This window comes from Canis lupus, chromosome 1, assembly GCF_048164855.1.
Source record: "Canis lupus baileyi chromosome 1, mCanLup2.hap1, whole genome shotgun sequence".
NCBI lineage: Eukaryota > Metazoa > Chordata > Mammalia > Carnivora > Canidae > Canis > Canis lupus.
Genome location: NC_132838.1, coordinates 41,397,217 through 41,416,238, shown reverse-complemented (window position 1 = coordinate 41,416,238; position 19,022 = coordinate 41,397,217). Strand labels below are relative to the sequence as shown.

The 19,022-nt window shown below is 36.8% G+C and overlaps 1 protein-coding gene across 6 annotated transcripts in view; it reads right to left on the bottom strand.

Annotated features, from left to right (window-relative positions):
* PCMT1 (protein-L-isoaspartate (D-aspartate) O-methyltransferase) overlaps positions 1-19,022 on the bottom strand; it is a 45,213-nt gene that overhangs the window by 9,510 nt on the left and 16,681 nt on the right. For all 6 annotated transcript variants that reach the window (XM_072827570.1, XM_072827537.1, XM_072827561.1 and 3 more), the window contains 3 exons: positions 8,453-8,557; positions 5,791-5,911; positions 3,806-3,891 (listed from right to left, as the gene is read on the bottom strand). In XM_072827570.1, the coding sequence (XP_072683671.1) occupies positions 3,806-3,891; positions 5,791-5,911; positions 8,453-8,557 (312 nt within the window). The remainder of the gene's footprint in view (positions 1-3,805; positions 3,892-5,790; positions 5,912-8,452; positions 8,558-19,022) is intronic.

Sequence of the window (19,022 nt, the reverse complement as noted above, 5' to 3'; positions counted from 1 at the left end):
TAAAGATCTACTCACTTAGCAACTGTCAAATAAACAATACAGTGCTGCTAACTACAGTCACCATGCTATAGAGTCTTTAGGTTCTTGTTTCAAATTATATGCTAGACGAAGACTGAGCTCTCTCACATGTATTCTGCTCCTTTCCTTTTTCCAACCAATATCATAATTTTTTAAAACCATTTTCAGTTATGACTGTAAACATAATTTGCAGCTGAGCCAATAATCCAGTGCTTGTTTCCTTTCTTATACAACAATTGTTTATCCTGAACTTAGAAACTGAAACTCTTTAGGGACCTGGCTGGCTCAGGTGGAAGAGCATGGCTCTTGATCTTGAGGTCCTGAGTTTGAGCCCCACACTGGGTGTAGAGATTACTAAAAAACAAAACAAAAACAAAACACACACACACACACACACACACACACACACACCCTCAAGCTCTTTCTTTTTTTCATTCGTTTTCTTTTTAACTGTTTTCTAAATATTAGTATCCTCCAACAACTTCTCAGTAAGATTTTCACAGTCAAACCCATCTAATTAGTGTTCTGTTGTTGTTGGATAGACTCCCTCTGAGTGCCTTCCTCCTCCTGCTCTGAATCCGGAGGCCCAGGAGGCCTGCTGCACAGCTTTCGTCAGGGGAGTTCCCTTTTAACACTGGGGATTCTCATTATCTATCTCCTGAACCAGATGCTCTACCTTCCTATATCCCAGGGCTTCCTCTTTCTGTTTTTTCCTACTCTCTCCTCCCTCATCTTTTGACATTATTAAAGCAATCACTCTAAAAGTATTATTTGAAACAGCACATGGAGTATTTTAAAAGAGAAAGACTGAGATGTGCAGGTCTAAAACTATCTTTATTTTACATATTTGACAATATATGTGGGTACAGAATTCAAGGCTAGAAATCATTTTCAGTTCAGAATTGTGAGTTCGTTCCTCTGACTTGTTGATTCTAATGCTGCTATTCTGCAGTCTGCTGCCTTTCTGATTACCAATTCCTTATAGATTGTTTTGTTGTTCTGGAAACTTTTAGAATCTTCCCTTTATCCCTAATATTCTAGAATTTTATGGTGATATTATGGTTCTTTTTTTTTTTGTCTCTCTCTCTCTCTCTTTTTAGAAAAAGTTCCACATTCTGGGCATCATGATCTTTTCAAACTATACTCATGTCCTTTGGTTCTTGGAAATTTTCTTACTTAGGGCTTAGCACTAATCGTTCCTCCATACGGAATTTGAGGCAGCAGCCCCTCTCGTCAGACCCATGCTTCATCTCTTATTTCCAAGATCCTCATGTCTCCAATTTCTAAGCCCTTTACCAAGTTGTGCAGAGCAAACTGCTTCTGCAATGGTCCCCTCTGCAGGCTCTTTGGTCCAACTTCCTACACCCTTCTGAGTCAGTTACTACTCCATCCGCTTTCCACCTGCATTCACTACAGGGTTTAGGAGTGCAGGTATAATCCCTGAGATAATGAAATAGGAAGTTTGTGTTTCTGCTTCCTGCTTTCTAGTTGTTTTGGAGTGAAATACAAGAGGAGGCATAAACATCTTTTCTGTTATCTTAAAACTGGAAAGCCCCTCCCTTCAGCATGTCTCTCTTTAATCGGATGTATACAGGGATCCCTGGGTGGCACAGCGGTTTGGCGCCTGCCTTTGGCCCAGGGCGTGATCCTGGAGACTCGGGATCGAATCCCACATCAGGCTCCCGGTGCTTGGAGCCTGCTTCTCCCTCTGCCTGTGTCTCTGCCTCTCTCTCTCTCCGTGTGACTATCATGAATAAATAAATTTAAAAAAAAGAAAAAAAAATCGGATGTATACAGACCCTTGCAATACTTCCAAGTGCTACTACAAACATTTAAATTCATACCGAGCTAGGGATGCCTGGGTGGCTCAGTCAGGCGTCTGACTCGATTCAGGTCATGATTTCAGGGTCGTGATATGGAATCCTGTGTTGGGCTCTGCACTCAGTGGGTCAATGGGGAGTCTGTTTCTCTCCCTCTGCCCCACCCCCTGCGTGCATAGTCTTTCTCTCTGTAAAATAAATCAATCTATCTTTAAATTCATAAAGCCAGAAATGCCCTTCAGGATCATGTCAGGGACTCAGTGGGAACGATAAGCCCTGCACCCAAGCTCTTTCATTTAAATACAGTTCTATTTTGTATTTTTATTGTTCCTACTAGGCTGCCTTAAAAAAATTTTTTTAAACTTATGGTTTGTGTGTCTATATGTGAACATTCATTGAACTATTCATTTATGATTTGTACATCTTTCTATAGCATATTTTTTTAATCTTAAGTAAACTCTATGCCACACATTGGGTTCAAACTCATGACCCCATGATCAAGTTTTGCATGCTTTACCAACTGAGCCAGTCAAGCATCCCATCTACAGCATATTAACCTTCAATTAAAATGTGTTAAAACCACTGGTTTAGTTTTAAAAACAAGCAAACAAAATGGCAACAGGGTCAGAGAAAATAATTTTCTCAAAGTCATTCAGCCAATAAACACCAAGTCAATGACCAGAACAAGTTCCCTAACTTTCAGCTTCCCATTAACTAAACATACAAAAAGGAGCCCTTCCAGACTGGGGAGTGGCTGAGACTGGGCACAAGTGTCACTCTTAGTACCGCATCATCTAGTCCAGAACTGTGGAAAATTCAAACACCATAGAAACCTAAGATCTCAGTGAACTCAACCAAGGAGTATTAAGGGTTAACAGAAGCTTATCAGTCTTACTAAAACAGCCAATTTTGGGGGTGCCTAGGTGGCTCAATCAGTTAAACATCTGACTCTTGATTATGGTTCAGGTCATGATCTCAGAGTCCTGGGACTGAGCCCCACATCAGGCTATTCACTCAGCACAAGGTTTGCTTGAATTTCTCCCCCTCTCTCTGACCGTCCCCGCACTCGCTTGCTCTCTAAAATTTAAAAAAAAAAATAAGGGACACCTGGGTGGCTCAGCAGTTAAACTGCCCACCTTCAGCCCAGGGAATGATCCTGGAGACCCGGGATCGAGTCCTGTATCAGGGTCCCTGCATGTAGCCTGCTTCTTCCTCTGCCTGTGTCTCTGCCTCTCTCTCTCTGTTCTCTCATGAATAAATAAAATCTTTAAAAAAATTTTTTTTTAAACCCCAAAAAACAATTTCATACTTTAATATTTCCTTGATTATGTAATTACAATACTGGAATATCCTTCCCTCTCATTGCAACTATGCAAACACTACTATTCTTTTAAGATTCAGTTCCAATTCCATTCATGTATGTAGCCTCCTTAACTGTTCCACGTAAAGTTCTCTCCCTCCCTTGAACTTTTACAGTAGTCTATGTTTTCTTTTCCCTTCAGTATATGTTATATACTAATGATATGCTATCATAGCATTAATTTCCCTGTTATATATATATGACACATTTCTTCCAGAATATAAGCTTTGTGAGGGTAAAATGCATGACAAATACCTGCTGGTCTCACCCATGTACCCAGCAATCTCCCATATTCTGGTATTTAATAAAGGACCAAGTGATTATCAGATCATGAACTCCAGATATGTTTTCCTAATTTTACAGGCATACTAGTTCTTACATGGATCAAATGCAGTTTCAAATAAGACAGCCACAGACTATGATTCTGTAATTTTCCAAATCATTTACAGAATTCTCTTCATATTAAAAAAATTACCTACTAAGTATAATTTAAATGCATGACATAAAAATCTAATTATGTCTTGATCATCTAGAAGTCATTTGTCTATAAATCTTTTACAGCCTTAGTTGACTAAAGCCGAAAAACACAGGAGAAAACTCAACTCACCGCCTGGGGTACAACTGGGGCTGCAGCTCCTACATGAATAGCATCATATGGGGCTTCTTCAGCATATCCCATTCTTCCATCCCCCACTGAAAGAAAATAATTATGCTTTAAAAATCAGTTCAGAGGGAACTATTCGGTGTAAAGAATTATAGGAGGTTTAAAGCAGAGCAAGGAGAGACTAAATAATTGATGCTGGGACAACTGGGTATTCACATGGAAAAAAATACATACTTGAATCTCTCTCTTACATACACAAGAATCAACTTCGGATAGATCAGAGTTCTAAATATGTGACTTAAGGACATATCTTCATGATTTTAGAGCAGTCTTAAAGAGGACACAGAAGAGGTGCCTGGGTGGTATAGTTCAGGTTAAGCATCTGATTCTTGGTTTTGGCTCAGGTCGTGATCTTGGGGTCGTGATCTCCTGGGTGTGAGATGGGATTATGCATTGGGCTCTGTGCTCAAAAGGAGTCTGCTTCAGATTCTGTCTCCCTTTCCCTCTGCCCCTTCCACTCAAGCGCTCTAAGATAAATAAGTTAATTAAAACAAGAAGAGGACACAGAAAGCACTGGAAAACACTGGTAAGTTTGATACATTAAAATTGTTTCTATTAATCAAGAAAGCACCAATATGAGTGAAAAGGCATGCCAGAGAGTGACGAAAAAGGTCTGCAATATGTATAAATAGACAAAGGGCTAATCTATAGAGGTCCTACATATCTAAGAAAAATACAAATAACTCAATATCTGAACAAGACATTTCACAAAGGAGGACATCCAAATGATCAAAAATATGAAATAGTGTTTGACCTCACCTCTTAGGAGGAAAATACAAAATTAAAATCACAAAAAGATACTGCTATACACTAAGTAGTTAAAAAGAAAAATCTAACAATACCAAGTGCTGATAAGACAGAGAACTAAAAACGCTGATATCTTGCTGAAGGGAATGTAAGCTGGTTCAATCACTTTTAAAAAAGTTTTGCAGGATCTATGGTTACCCCATGGAATTGCGGTAATACTCTACATAAATGAAAGCTTGTGAGTATATATATGCATTTGGACCTTTGTATACATATGTTCAGGCAGTATTTTGAACATTTCCAATTTAGAAATAACCCAAAATATCCATCAATGGTAGAATAAACAAATTTTGGTAATGTCCTTTACACTGGAACGTTAGCAATAAAAATTAACTATAAAAAAAGGTGAGTGACTCTTATGAACAATGTTGAATGAAAGAAGTCATTCATCATAGAATATGATGCTGTATGATTCGGTTTATCTGAAATTCAAAATTAAATTAAGCATTGTTTATGGAAGTACAATTAGGCAGGAAAAGCATAAAAGTAATGATGCTGTTTAGCACGAAAAAGAAGGGAAAGAGTTCTGAGGAGGGAAAGGCAAGCAAAAGACATCCAAGCTACCAATGCTGCTCTCTTTTTAGATCAGTATGGCGATGAAGCAGGTATTTTTGCTAAGTTCCACATTTATGCTTTATGCATAGTTTGATGTTTGTTATTTCTACAGTGTGCTCACATGGATACTGCTGAAAAAAGCAATCTACAGGACAGAATGTATGAGTCAACTAAAAAAACTGTATATGTTACTTATTCAAGCATATATTTATATGTCTAGAAAACTTAAGAGGGAAAAGGAGGGTTTCTTTTTTATCTTAAAGATTTCTGCACTTTAAATTTTTCTTAGTGGGCACTTGCTACTTTGCTATTACTTCTTCAAAAGCAATGAAGAAAGAACTCCCAACATGAACATTTTCTGCAATAGTTAAGTCATATCAGCACCATGGTCAAGGCAGAACCAGCATAACATTTTATAGTAACTGTTTTCCTTATGTACTACTTGAAGTGAATATCTAAAAAAAAAAAGAAGCAAAAATTAGCTTGAGTATTATTTAGTTTACATGGGATCTTCTGAAAATAAAAATTCTCCAGAGAGGAAATTTTTAAAGTTTTCTCATACTCACCAACCAGCTGCACTCTCCCTGAAGACAAAAGCACCGGATCGTCCTTTCTGACATTATTTATTGAGTCATCTACTAGCTCTTTAATGTGGTCAATTCCTATGACTTTTCCACTAGAGCCAACCTGGAAATGAGGGAATAATTCAATAGCTCACTGACCTAAATTTGTCTTTCTCAAGTGTCATTAAAGTGTTTCCTCGCCTACAGTCATATTCTGCAATGTGAAATGAAGACAAACAGCCTAAGCTTTCAATTATTCAGTTTGCTGTAAAATATTTACCAAATACAATTTTTTCAGCTATAACCCTCAAATGGATAATTATATTTCATTAATTATGAAACTAGAGTAAGTCACAAAAACTTACAATACTAAAAAAAAAATCCTTTCTTCGATTTCTAATTTTTAAACCCCAAACCCTGAAGATTTAACTGCTTAGTATTAATATTAAATATTAAATGTTTAATAATTGCTTAATAAATTAATATTAAATACTTAAATTGCATTTAACTAATATTAAATGGTGGTACAATCATTTTTAATTTAAATTGCATCTAAAAGTGTGACTTCAAACATTAAAATGTTACATAAAAATTCTATAAGGATTTCTACACCTGATTGTACTGCCTGCCATATGTGGAAAATATAAAATACATAAAAATATAAAAAGGCTCAAAGTATAAATATTAATTGTAAAATAAAGAAAGACAATAAAGACTCTGAAGTCAGACTACCTGGGTTTACATCTAAGCTTCATCACTTACTTACACCTGGACAACTGTGGCAAGTTATTCTATGAATCAGGTTCCTCAGCTATAAAATGACAAGGAAGGGATCCCTGGGTGGCGCAGCGGTTTAGCGCCTGCCTCTGACCCAGGGCGCGATCCTGGAAACCCGGGATCGAATCCCACGTCAGGCTCCCGGTGCATGGAGCCTGCTTCTCCCTCTGCCTATGTCTCTGCCTCTCTCTCTCTCTCTCTCTGTGTGACTATCATGAATAATAAAAATTTTAAAAAAAAATAAAATAAAATAAAATGACAAGGAAAAGGGTACATATCTCATAAATGATGTGAAAAGAGACTATGTGAAAAGCATTTAGAACACTGACTAGCACACATGGTAAATGTATGAAAAATATTAAATTAACACTACTTTTAAAAAGATAATTCAGAAGTCTAATGATTTTTAAAAAGTGAATTTTTCTCTGAAACCATATGTCAAATATTAAGAACATATCCTTTAAGTAAATATTGTGTCTAAGCTTTAAAAAATATCCTGGGGTGCTTGGGTGGCTCAATCAGTTGAGCAGTTTCTGCCTTTGGCTCAAGTCATAATCCTAGGGTCCTGCGATGGAGCCCCACACTGGGCTCCCTGCTCAGCCAGGAGCCTGCTTCTACCTCTTCCTCTGCCCCTCACCTTGCTTGTGCTCCCTCTCTCTCTTTCATGCTCTCTCTAGCACATGCTCTCTCTCAAATAAATAAAGTCTTAAAAAAAAATCCTGACATCACATTAAGGAAGGCTTAATTTCTATAAAACAAGTAACAACTGAAAAGAAATACCTGAGTTCTTTTTTATTTTTATTTTTATTTTTTTTTCTTTATTTATTTATGATAGTCACACAGAGAGAGAGAGAGAGGCAGAGACACAGGCAGAGGGAGAAGCAGGCTCCATGCACCGGGAGCCCGACGTGGGATTCGATCCCGGGTCTCCAGGATCGCGCCCTGGGCCAAAGGCAGGCGCCAAACCACTGCACCACCCAGGGATCCCCCTACCTGAGTTCTTATTAAGGAACAGACACTGTTCTGGATGCTTAGAATACATCAATGAAAAAAAAATATATCAAAATTCCCACCTAAAAAAAAAAATTCCCACCTCCCTAGAGCTTAGGCTAGTAGTCTACCAGTTACATATTAACAGCAAGTTAAATGAATTCTAGTCTTAGATGCATCATCCATAAATCCCAACCTAACTAAACCAAAACCTTCCTATCTGGTTCCCAGGGACAAGATTTTTCATACTAATCAAATTGATTTGATTATCTGTGCACAGATAAACCTTTACTCAAGGTGCCTGAGTAGGCCTTCAAACAGATTGCATAGTTACTTACCAGACAGATAAGTAATAAAACTTGAAGTATAATAAATAAGGCATTTTTCTAAGAGTACTTTTCTTAATATAAAAGAAGCTCTACTCTTATTTCTAATTACCCTGTAGGAGTGTCTAGAAATCAGACTCTCTATATCATTTTCTGCCAGCTGAGAATTTGCAGGAATGCAGCCTGGAAGCTACTGGTTGCCATCTTGTGATCACAAGGGAAGAGCCTGACTGAAGCCAACATTTGGAGGAAAGCAAAGCCAAACCAAGAACCAAAGAGACATTGAGTCAATAAAAATGTCTGATCTTCTTTTGAATCCAGCCACACAAAATGCCAGTTAACACTTTAGACTTTTCCATTCTATAAACCAAATAAATAACCTTTCACCTCTGCCAGTTTGGACTGAATCTTCTGTTACTTGCAACAACAACAAAAAATCCTAAGTGATACATATTCCAACTGCTATACTAATAGAATTAAAAAAACAAACCTCAAAAGCTGCTAGTAAAAAAACATACAGCCAAATCTATAATATGTTTCTGCTGGAACGAAATGAAAAACAAAGCTCTTACCATACGTGCAAAACATGCAGTAAGGATTCCACTTCCAGATCCTACATCAAGAGCTTTAGCTCCTTCATGCAATTGATCAAATAGAAGTTCTAGTGCATATGCATGCTGTCAAGAGAAAACAAAGGAAATATTCATTTTTTTTCAAGACTCTATATAAAGTATATATACCATGGTATATAAAGTTGCCAACTTCATACCAATTTTCCTACTATTGTCATCTACCAAGATAATGAAAACACAATATATTATATGCTTATATTTACAGAATAAAGAAAATTTTTACTGATTAAATTCTTTTTTATTAAATTCTTATATTTACTTAAAATGTTTTAGTAATTTTAGAAATCCAGTGTGTGAATTTTTAAATTTTAATTAGTTAAAAGTCAAAAGCTACAAAAGGATCCACAGTGAAGTCTCTGCCCCACCCATCTCCAACCTTCCCAATCCCCCAAAATTTCACTCCCTAAAGGCAATCCATGTTGTCAGATTTCTTGTGATTCCTTTCAAACATATCCATTCTATGTATATATAAGCAAAATACGTATCTGTTTTTTTCATTTATCTTGAAGAACCTTTATCAATACTTATATAGCCTGTTCATTCTTTTTTATGGCTGAGAAGTATATTCTTATATGTATATTATAGTAACAAAAATCTACTCCCTCCCAAAATCCCTAATGAGGGATATTTAAGTCCGTTCCAATCTTCTATAACAAGAGATGAAATCATCTTAAAAGGTATATGTGTAGGATAATATAATAATGTTTATAGAAATCTTATAGAGTAGGGCACCTGAGTGACTCAGTCAGTTAATCAACTGACTCTTGATTTTGGCTCAGGTCCTGATCTCACCGATTGTGAGATCAAGCCCCACATCTGGCTCCATGCTCAGCAGAAGTGTGCTTAGATTTTCTCTACCTCTGCCCTTTCCCTTACTCGTGAGTGCTCACTCTCTCTCTTTCTCTCTCTCAAATAAATAAATTCTTCAAAAAAATCCTATAAAGTATATTTATAGGATCAATTCTGAGAAGTAGGGCAGCCCCAGTGGCACAGCGGTTTGGCACCACCTGCAGCCTGGGGTGTGATCCTGGAGACCCGGGATCGAGTCCCACATCGGGCTCCTTGCATGGAGCCTGCTTATCCCTCTGCCTGTGTCTCTGCCTCTCTCTCTCTCTCTCTCTGTGTCTATGAATAAATAAATAAAATCTTTAAAAAAAATTCTGAGAAGTAGAATTGAGGGGGTCAAAGGATATATATTTTTATGTTTCAGTATATATAAATTATTAATCAAATAAAATCATCTTGGATACACTTTGGACCAAACCAAGAAATAAAGCCTTTTCTATTCCATCCTCTTTATAAACATACATTTCAGTGCTTTTCTAAAATAGGCAGTTAGAACTAATAAATATTATCTCAAAAGGTGTCCTTAAATGTCTGCTATGTTCATTATTAAAAATCATCAGAGGGCGCCTGGGTGGCTCAATCAGTGTCCAACTCCAGGTTTTGGCTCAGGGTCATGATCTCATGGGTCATGGGATAGAGCCCCACATGGGGCTCTACACTCAGCATGGAATCTGTTTGTCCCTCTCCACAATTCTCTCTCAAGAACAAATAAATAAAATATTCTTAAAAAAGAAGAAAGAAATTTAAGCATCTGAAATAGGGAATTTTCAAAATGGAGGTACACTGGAAACTCCCTATTTATTCATTCACTTATTTTAAAGATTGTATTTATTTATTTATTTACTAGAGATACAGAGAGAGAAGCAGGCTCCTTCCAGGGAACCTGATGCAGGACTTTATCCCAGGACCTCTGGATCACAACCTGAGCCAAAGGCAGGTGGGTCAACCACTGAGCCACCCAGTCTCCCGTGGAAACTCCCTATTTAGAAGACAAATTTAGATGACCAAAGCCAGAATATTAGTTACATTGAGGGTAGAGTCTAAGAAACTGGCATTAAGAGAGGCTGCTAGGACGTAGGAAATGTTCTGATCTTCATCTAGGTGGTGGTTACATATATACATATGTGAACATTCATTAAGCTATACACCTAAGATCTGTATGTCTTACTGTGTGTATAATAACTTAAAATGTTATTGAGCGGCACCTGGGTGGAGCAGTCAGTTAAGCATCCAACTCTTGGATTCAGCTCAGGTCATGACCTGGGATAGAGCCCTATGTCAGGCTCTACACTCAGCATGGAGTCTGCTTGTCCTTCTTCTGTTCCTCCCCCTGCCTCTCTCTCTTTTTCAAATGGATAAGTAAAATCTTTTTTAAAAAAATTATTGAAAAGACTATTTATTCCAATCACTAAAAGTAAATGATCAGACATCATGCTCCCCGATGTGATGGAACAGAAAGAACCATTAGGCAGTGTTCTTGAAAAGGGAGGTAGAAGGGATTAAGTTAAATACCACAGGAAACAATTAACCAAGTTTAGAATATGGGAAATTCTACAGGACAAATGAACAGGTTTTGTTGTTTTTTAAGACTGATTTATTTATTTGAGAGAGGGAAAAGGAGGGAGAATAGAGGAGAGGGGGAGACAGAAAGAAAAACTTAAGCAAACTCTGCATTGAGTGTGGAGCCCAACATAGGGTTCAAACTCATGACTCTGAGATTAGGACCTGAGCTGAAACCAAGAGTCAGCCACTCACTGCAGTGTCTGGACCTTGTTTGGATCTTATTTAAGCAAATCAACCATAAAAGTTTTTTGAAACACCTAGTACAGTCTGAGCATGAATTATGTTTAAGATAATAACATACTAAGGAACACCATTAGGTATGATATAGTATTGCCATGTTTTTAAAGTCATTAGATTTATATTTAAATATTTAGGGGTGAATAATATTATGCTTGAGATTTGTTTTTAAATAGTTCAGCCAAGAGAGAGACAAAGATAAAAACAAGATTAACAAATTGTGGGTAATTATTAAAGGTGATGATGGCTACATGAGGGTTCATTTTATTATTCTATTTGTATATGTGGTGTTGGATACTTTCCATATAAAAAAGTTAAAAAGTTAAGACTACTATGCCACAACTAATTTAAGAAGGGAAAAAGGCCTTTAATAGATACAACTACACACAATCCTAAGATTTTCAAACAGTATTCCAGAGAGTCATTAAGGTTTCACAAAAGCCCTTTAGGGATAACACAAAGATGTAAACTGAGGGATGGGTGTGTTTTAGGAAAAGAGTAAGAGAGAACTAACTTTAACTATTTTTCATATAGATTGCTCTACAAGAGAGGCTCTTGTCTAAAGAGTGAAAAACAAAACAAAACAAAACAAGAGTGAAAAACACTAGTGCTATGAAAAAGAGTCCTGGATTAAGCATCAAAAGTAGCTTTCATCAGACTTTTAATCAGTTATGAGGTTTAGAATTAATAAGATAACAAGTATTAGACTGGAAAAATAGGGAATTAATCAAAGAAACAAAATAACTCCTGCAATATCTGGCTTTCCTGATTCAGAAATCAAAGGACCTTGGACTTCTTTAATCTATAGGCAGTACTGTACCATGTTAATCCCAAAAAACCCTTATGGATATTTTTTTCAGTACTAAGTTTGTATAAGATTTTTTTTTTTAAGGGGAATATCACTGAGCCATTATTAAAGCCTCATTCGATTTAAAATGTCAAGGCTTTCAATCAAATTATTAGATTCTTTTAATGCTTTTATCACCCTACCTATTATTTTCTGGATAACACGTTTATCTCTAAATCCCAAAACCACGTTTTTTAAATGTTCTTTTTTATAATTATGAAAAATTTTAAATCCACAAATACATTGAATACCCTTTTTTCCTTATATACAGTCACCAACTTGATATATTGTGCCAGCTGTTTTATCAAACCATCTCAAAATAGGCTGTGGACATCACGATACTTCACTCCAAAATACTTCAGCATGAATCTGCCAAAAAACTAGGACATTTCCCTTTGCAACCACATCACCATTAATACACTCAAGAAAATCATCAATTCAGTGTCATCTAATATATGTACCATACTCAAATTTCAACTGTCCCCAAAATGTCCTTTAAAACTGTTCAAGGTTTATGCATTGCATTTGTCAATATAAAATATTCTCCCCTCAATTCTCCTGTACCTACCACTTCTCTGTTCTTTAAAACACAGACTCCTTTAGGGAGTCCTGTCTAGCTGTCCCACATAATACCCTATATTCTAGATGTGTGAATTTCCTCATGATTAGATTCAGATCAAAGACGTAGCAAGAACAGCACCTAAGGCTTGCTATGCACCTCCCACTGCATCACATCAGGAAGCACATAATGTTGGGTCACCTCATCCCTGGACCTGCCAAGCTCAACCATTCAGCTAAATATGGTAACAACTTAGATTACTCTTATCTTAAAGGCATAATTTTCTCTTTGTAATTAATAAATCCTATACTACATGAACATTTTTGTGCCCCAACAACCTTCCTCTAAATTGTTCTAGATTGATGATTTCTGCCCAATTCAATCATATTGATGATTTTTAAATAGTGATTTTTTTTAAAGGTTCTATTATTCCCTCCATATGTATTAATTGGCATTCTTCTGTTTTTCATTTTTTCCCTGTCTTGCCTTTTTAAAAAAATCTCTACGAATTCATGAATTTTTGTTTCTCAATTCACAGTGTTACAATCCATTATCTTCATTACCTATCATTTTTCAATTCTCAAATTATCTCCAATTTGGCCTCTGGTAGTCTCTTCAAACCTGCTCCTATGTCCTTCCAACATCACCCCATCAACCTCTGAGTACTTCCTCACCTTCCAAAATTTGGTCACTTCTCCAAGGGGAGTAGAAATGATATTTAGGATTCAATATCTATATGCTAAATGTGCTCAGGGTCCTCAAGATGCCATTTTAACAGATTACTTTTAATCTCTTGCCGAAAGCATATATCACATTTTCAATTAAGACTTTGGAAAATATTCCAGGGTTGTAGATACTTCCAAGCAGTCTGTGACTTATTTTTTTAAGATTTTATTTATTCATGAGAAACACCGAGAGAGAGAGAGAGAGAGAGGAGAGAGAGAATGGCAGAGACACAGGCAGAGAGAGAGGCAGGCTCCATGCAGGGAGCCGGACGCGGGACTCGATCCCAGGACTCCAGGATCATGTCCTGGGCCGAAGGCAGGTGCTCAACCTCTGAGCCACCCAGGGATCCTCCAAGTCTGTGATTTAAAAGTTCATTACACAGATGTCATTTCTCTTTGCTCCTCACTTTCTGTTTCTTTTAATACTTCTAAGATGAAAAAAAAAATACTTCTAATATCTATATAATAAATGAGGCAAATGTTTGTTCATATAATTAATACTATTTTATTCTATTCACAGTCTGGTTCAGCAAGCATCAAAGGATTATTACTGTTTGTACATACCCACATACGTATAGATGTACTGTGTGACTATATATATACACATAAATACACACATTTTCCTTATTAAGAGACACAAATAAGGATACATAAGTAATTAAAATACATTCTTTTATAAGAAAATTCTAATACAAGCTATGACATGGAAGAACCCTGAGGATGTGACACTAAGTGAGATACACTAGTCATAAAAAACAATACGGCGTGATTCCACTTATAGGGTATCTAGAGTAATCAAATTCATAGAGACAGTGGAATAGTGGTCACCTGGGGCTGGGGAAAGCAAGGAATGGGAAATTATTGTTGAATGGGTAGAGAGTTTTAGTTCTGCAAGACGGTAAGAGTTCTGGAGATTGGTTACACAACAATATCAATGTTTTTAACACTATTAAGCAATACACTTAAAAACCAGTTGAGAGGGCACCGGGGGTGCTCAGTGGTTGAACATCTGCCTTTGGCTCAGGTCCTGATCCCAGGATCCTGGGATCGAGTCCCGCATCAGGCTCCTCAGAGAGAGCCTGCTTCTCCCTCTGCCTATGCTTCTGCCCCTCTCTCTGTGTCTCTCATGAATAAATAAATAAAATCTTAAAAAAAAAAAAAAGGTTGAGATGATAACTTTTGTGTTATATCCCTTATACCACAATAAGAACTGTTTTAAATGCATCCTTTTCAACAATTAAAAGACAATCCAAATAAGAAATGACAAGAGATATGAATAAACACTTCTCCAAAGAAGATACACAAATGGTCAATAAGCACTTGAAAGGATGCTTAACATCATAACCACTAGAGCAATGCAAATCAAAACCACAATACTACTTCACAGCTACTAGGATGGATAAAATAAACCATACAATAACAATTGTTGACAAGAAAGTAGAGAAACTGGAGTCCCCATTTGTACCTTGCTGGTGGGAATGTAAAACAGTGTAGCCATTTGGAAAAAAGTTTGGCAGTTCCTTAGAATGCTAAATATAGAATCACTGTATGATCTACCAATCCCACTCCTAAGAATTGAAAATACATGCATACACAAAAACCTGTACATCAATGTTCAGAGTAGCATTTTTCACAGTAGCTTGAAAGTGGGAACAACTTAATGTTCATCAACTGACAAGCAAAGTGTGGTATATCTACACAATGGAGTATCATTCACTATAAAAAGAAATGAATTAGAGATACATCCTACAACAGAAACTTTGGAGATATTGCAAAGTATAAAAAGCCATTGGCAAAATGCCATAACTTTGTATTATTCCATTTATGCAAAATGTCCAAAAGAGACATAGAAACAAAAAGCACATTAGTGGTCACCAGGACCTAGGCAGAGGAGAGATGGGAATTCACTGCTAATGGGTAACAGCGTTCTTTTTGATGTGAGAAAAATGTTCTGAAATTGGACAGTGGTGCTGTTTGCACAATTCTAAATAGACTAAAACCTATGGAATTATAGACTTTAACAAGATGAATTTTATAGTATGTGAATTATAATAGCTTACTAAATTGGTTATTTCTTTTTGTTGAAAAATGCATCCTTTGCCACGGAGCTACTGCCATGTTTTGTTTAGCAGCAAACTAAATATTCAGCACCAAGCTTCAGGCGGGAAAAATGGCATACAGTATTTTCTTTAATAGCTGAAGATTCACCCCTCCAGTCAACTTCCCAAACATGTGGGGTACCAATTCTCCAAACTAACTTTTAGAATTAATGTTTCTATATAAATCTTTTATTTCAAGTAGTAGTTCAAACTGCTTGCAGGAATCTTAAGATTACAATTTTTATAATCATTTCTTTGAATAGTTAACCTATTTAAAAAAACATTCCTAGGGCACCTGGGTAGCTCAGTTGGTTGAGCCTCTGACTCTTGATTTTGGCTCAGGTCATAATCTCAAGGTTCTGGGGAACCCTGCATTGGGTTCCCTCACTCAAAGGGGAATCTACTTGGGGATTCTCTCTCTCCCTCTGCCCCTCCCCCTGCTTGTGCACACGCACACTCTTTCTCTAAGATAAGTAAATAAATCCTAAAACACACACACACACGCACACACACACATTCCTATTCCATGGTTAAAAAACACAAAAAAAGTGAGGGATGCCTGAGTGGCTCAACTGGTTAAGAGTCTTCCTTTGGCTCAGGTCATGATCCCAGGGTACTGAGATTGAGCCCCGAGTCAGGCTCCATGCTCAGAGGGGAGGCTGCTTCTCCCTCTCCCTCTGTCTGCTGCTTCTCCTGCCTGTGCTCTCTCTCTGTCCAATAAATAAAATCTTTGGGGCACCTGGGTGGCTCAGTCAGTTGAGTATCTGCCTTCCACTCAGGTCATGATCTCAGGGTCCTGGGATCAAGCCCCGCATCAGGCTCCCTGCTCAGTGTGGAGTTTGCCTCTCTCCCTCCCCCTGCTTGTGCATTCGCACTCTCTCTCTCCCTGGCTCATCTCTCTCTCGCTCGCTCATTTTTTCTCTCAAATAAATAAAACTTTATAAAAAAAATCTTTAAGAAAAAACACAAAACAGAAAAACAGTAACAATAACCACCACCACCACCAAAGAAGGGGGCACCTAGCTGGCTCAGCTGGAGAAGCGTGCAACTGTTGATCTTGGGGTTGGGCATATAAGCCCCACCTTGGATGTAGAGATTATTTAAATAAATAAATAAACTTTAAAAAAAAAAAAAGCTCAAAACAAAAAAAAGAAAACAGAAAAATTGCTAACGTGTAGAGGGTACAAAGTGAAAAGCAGATCTCGCTTTCACTCTCATCCCTCCAATCATCTAATTATGACCTGAGAAGAAATCATTTTTAGGGCAGCCCACCCGGGTGGCTCAGTGGTTTAGTGCCTGCCTTCAGCCCAGGGTGTGATCCTGGAGACCCGGGATCGAGTCCCACGTCCAGCTCCCTACATGGAGCCTGCTTCTCCCTCTGCCTGTGTCTCTGCCTCTCTCTCTCTCCGTGTGTCTCTCATGAATAAATAAATAAAATCTTAAAAAAAAAAAAGAAAAAATAATTTTTAGTTTTCATGCCTATTAAGAAGACATGTGTGTTTGTATATGTGCACATTTGATTTACTATTCTGTATTCTACATTTATACTTAATGTTTCCTGAACATCTTGCCATGTTGGTACTTACAGATATTCCTCACTTAACAGCTACAGTATTTCACTGTATGGATGTACTATAACTATTAACCATCTACTATTAGTTGCCTATATCAGTGTTGTTTTTTGTTTTCTATTATAAATAATGTGGCAATGAACATCTAGTCATTTTGTACCTAAAAAAAAAAGCACAGGATAAATATCTTGAAACAAAACAGAAGAGTGTAAGATATATTTATTTCACATTTTATAGATTTGTCAAACTGTCTTCCAACACTCTAACAATTTACTCTCTCAACAAAAAGTATGTGACTGTTTCCCCCTCTCCAATACAAAGTATTAAATTTTTTAATCTCTGACAATCTGATAGGTGAACAATGGTACTTCACTACAATGCTAATGTGTAATTTACTAAGTATATAAATATTAATGTAAATGACATTTTTTTAAATTTGTTTAAATGTTAACATCATCTGTATTTCTTTTTCTATGAACTATCATTCTTGTACTTTACCTATATTCTTTTGGGTTTCCCAGTCTTTCACGCTTCTTAATTTATAAAATGCACACCAATACTTATATATGAAAATTAACCCTAGGTTGTTACATGTATTACAAATACTTTCCTCAGTTTTTCTTCTTTTAATTTTGCTTACAACATTTTTTTCTCCGCAGAATTCCTAAATTCTTATGTTGCAAAATATACCATGGTTTTAATGGCTTGACTTTTGTCACATTTTAAAAAGTCATTTCTAGGGGCACCTGGATGGTGCCCTAGTTGGTTAAGCATCTGACTCTTGATTTCAGCTTAGCTCATGATCTCAGAGGTCATCAGATCCAGCCCCACATTGGGCTCCACACTCAGCAGAGAGTCTGGCTCTCTTTCTCTCTCTATGCCCCCGCAGCCTCTCCCCCAGCTCATACTCTCTTACTAAAATAAATAAATCTTTAAAATATAAATAAAAATAAATTTTAAAAGTGTAATTTCTATTTAATGTTTACAAATATTTTTCCTATATTTTCATCGTATAATTACCAGTTCATCATAATATACATGTTAATTTATCTTTTTTTTTAAGATTTTATTTATTTATTCATGACAGACACAGAGAGTGAGAGAAAGAGAGGCAAAGACCTAGGCAGAGACCTAGGCAGAAGGAGAAGCAGGTTCCATGCAGGAAGTCCGACGTGAGACTCGATCCTAGGACTTCAGGATCACACCCTGAGCCAAAGGCAGATGCTCAACCGCTGAGCCACCCAGGTGTTCATGAATTTATCTTAATATAAAGAAGGCTTTCTCTTTAAATGAGAGCTTCTCCAATCCCAAATACTTTCAGAGAATGAGAAAGCTATTGTTCTTCTCCCCAAAAACTAACAGAGTACTCATTCAAATAACTGACATTTAAAACCCAAGAAAATTCCCAACAGATTAAAAGTGCTAGATAACTTAAAATAGGTTCTTTTCAAAGGTACAGAACTTCATAGCTGCTATACTTGACCAGACCCTAATGAATTTTCCAAATAAGTTAAGAAATAATATTCAATTTGAGATTTCTACAATATATCCATTATATTATTTAAAATATTCTCTTCCTTTTTTTTTTAAAGATTTTATTTATTTATTCATGAGCGACACTGAGAGAGAGAGAGAGAGAGAGAGAGAGAGAGAAAGGCAGATACATAGGCAGAGGGAGAAGCAGGTTCCATGCAGGGAGCTCAATGTGGGACTCGATCCTGGGACTCCAGGATCATGCCCTGGGCTGAAGGCAGCCACTAAACCACTGAGCCACCCAGGTGTCCCAAATATTCTCTTCCTTAATTTTTCATCACTAAATAACCTTTTATATCCAATTTTTATGCGACTAGATACTAACGACAACCAACAAAAACTTTAATGACTATTTCTACCAAGAAGACTTTCCTCTATATGTATATTAAGAACAAGAGGTTCATTACCCATCTACATAACTCATAGATGATAAAACTGATCCAATTAAAAGTTTAACTTTTTAAACGTTTTTTACTGAAGAAAACAATCTTACAGGAAAAATGTGATCCACTCATACCCAAAGGACCAAA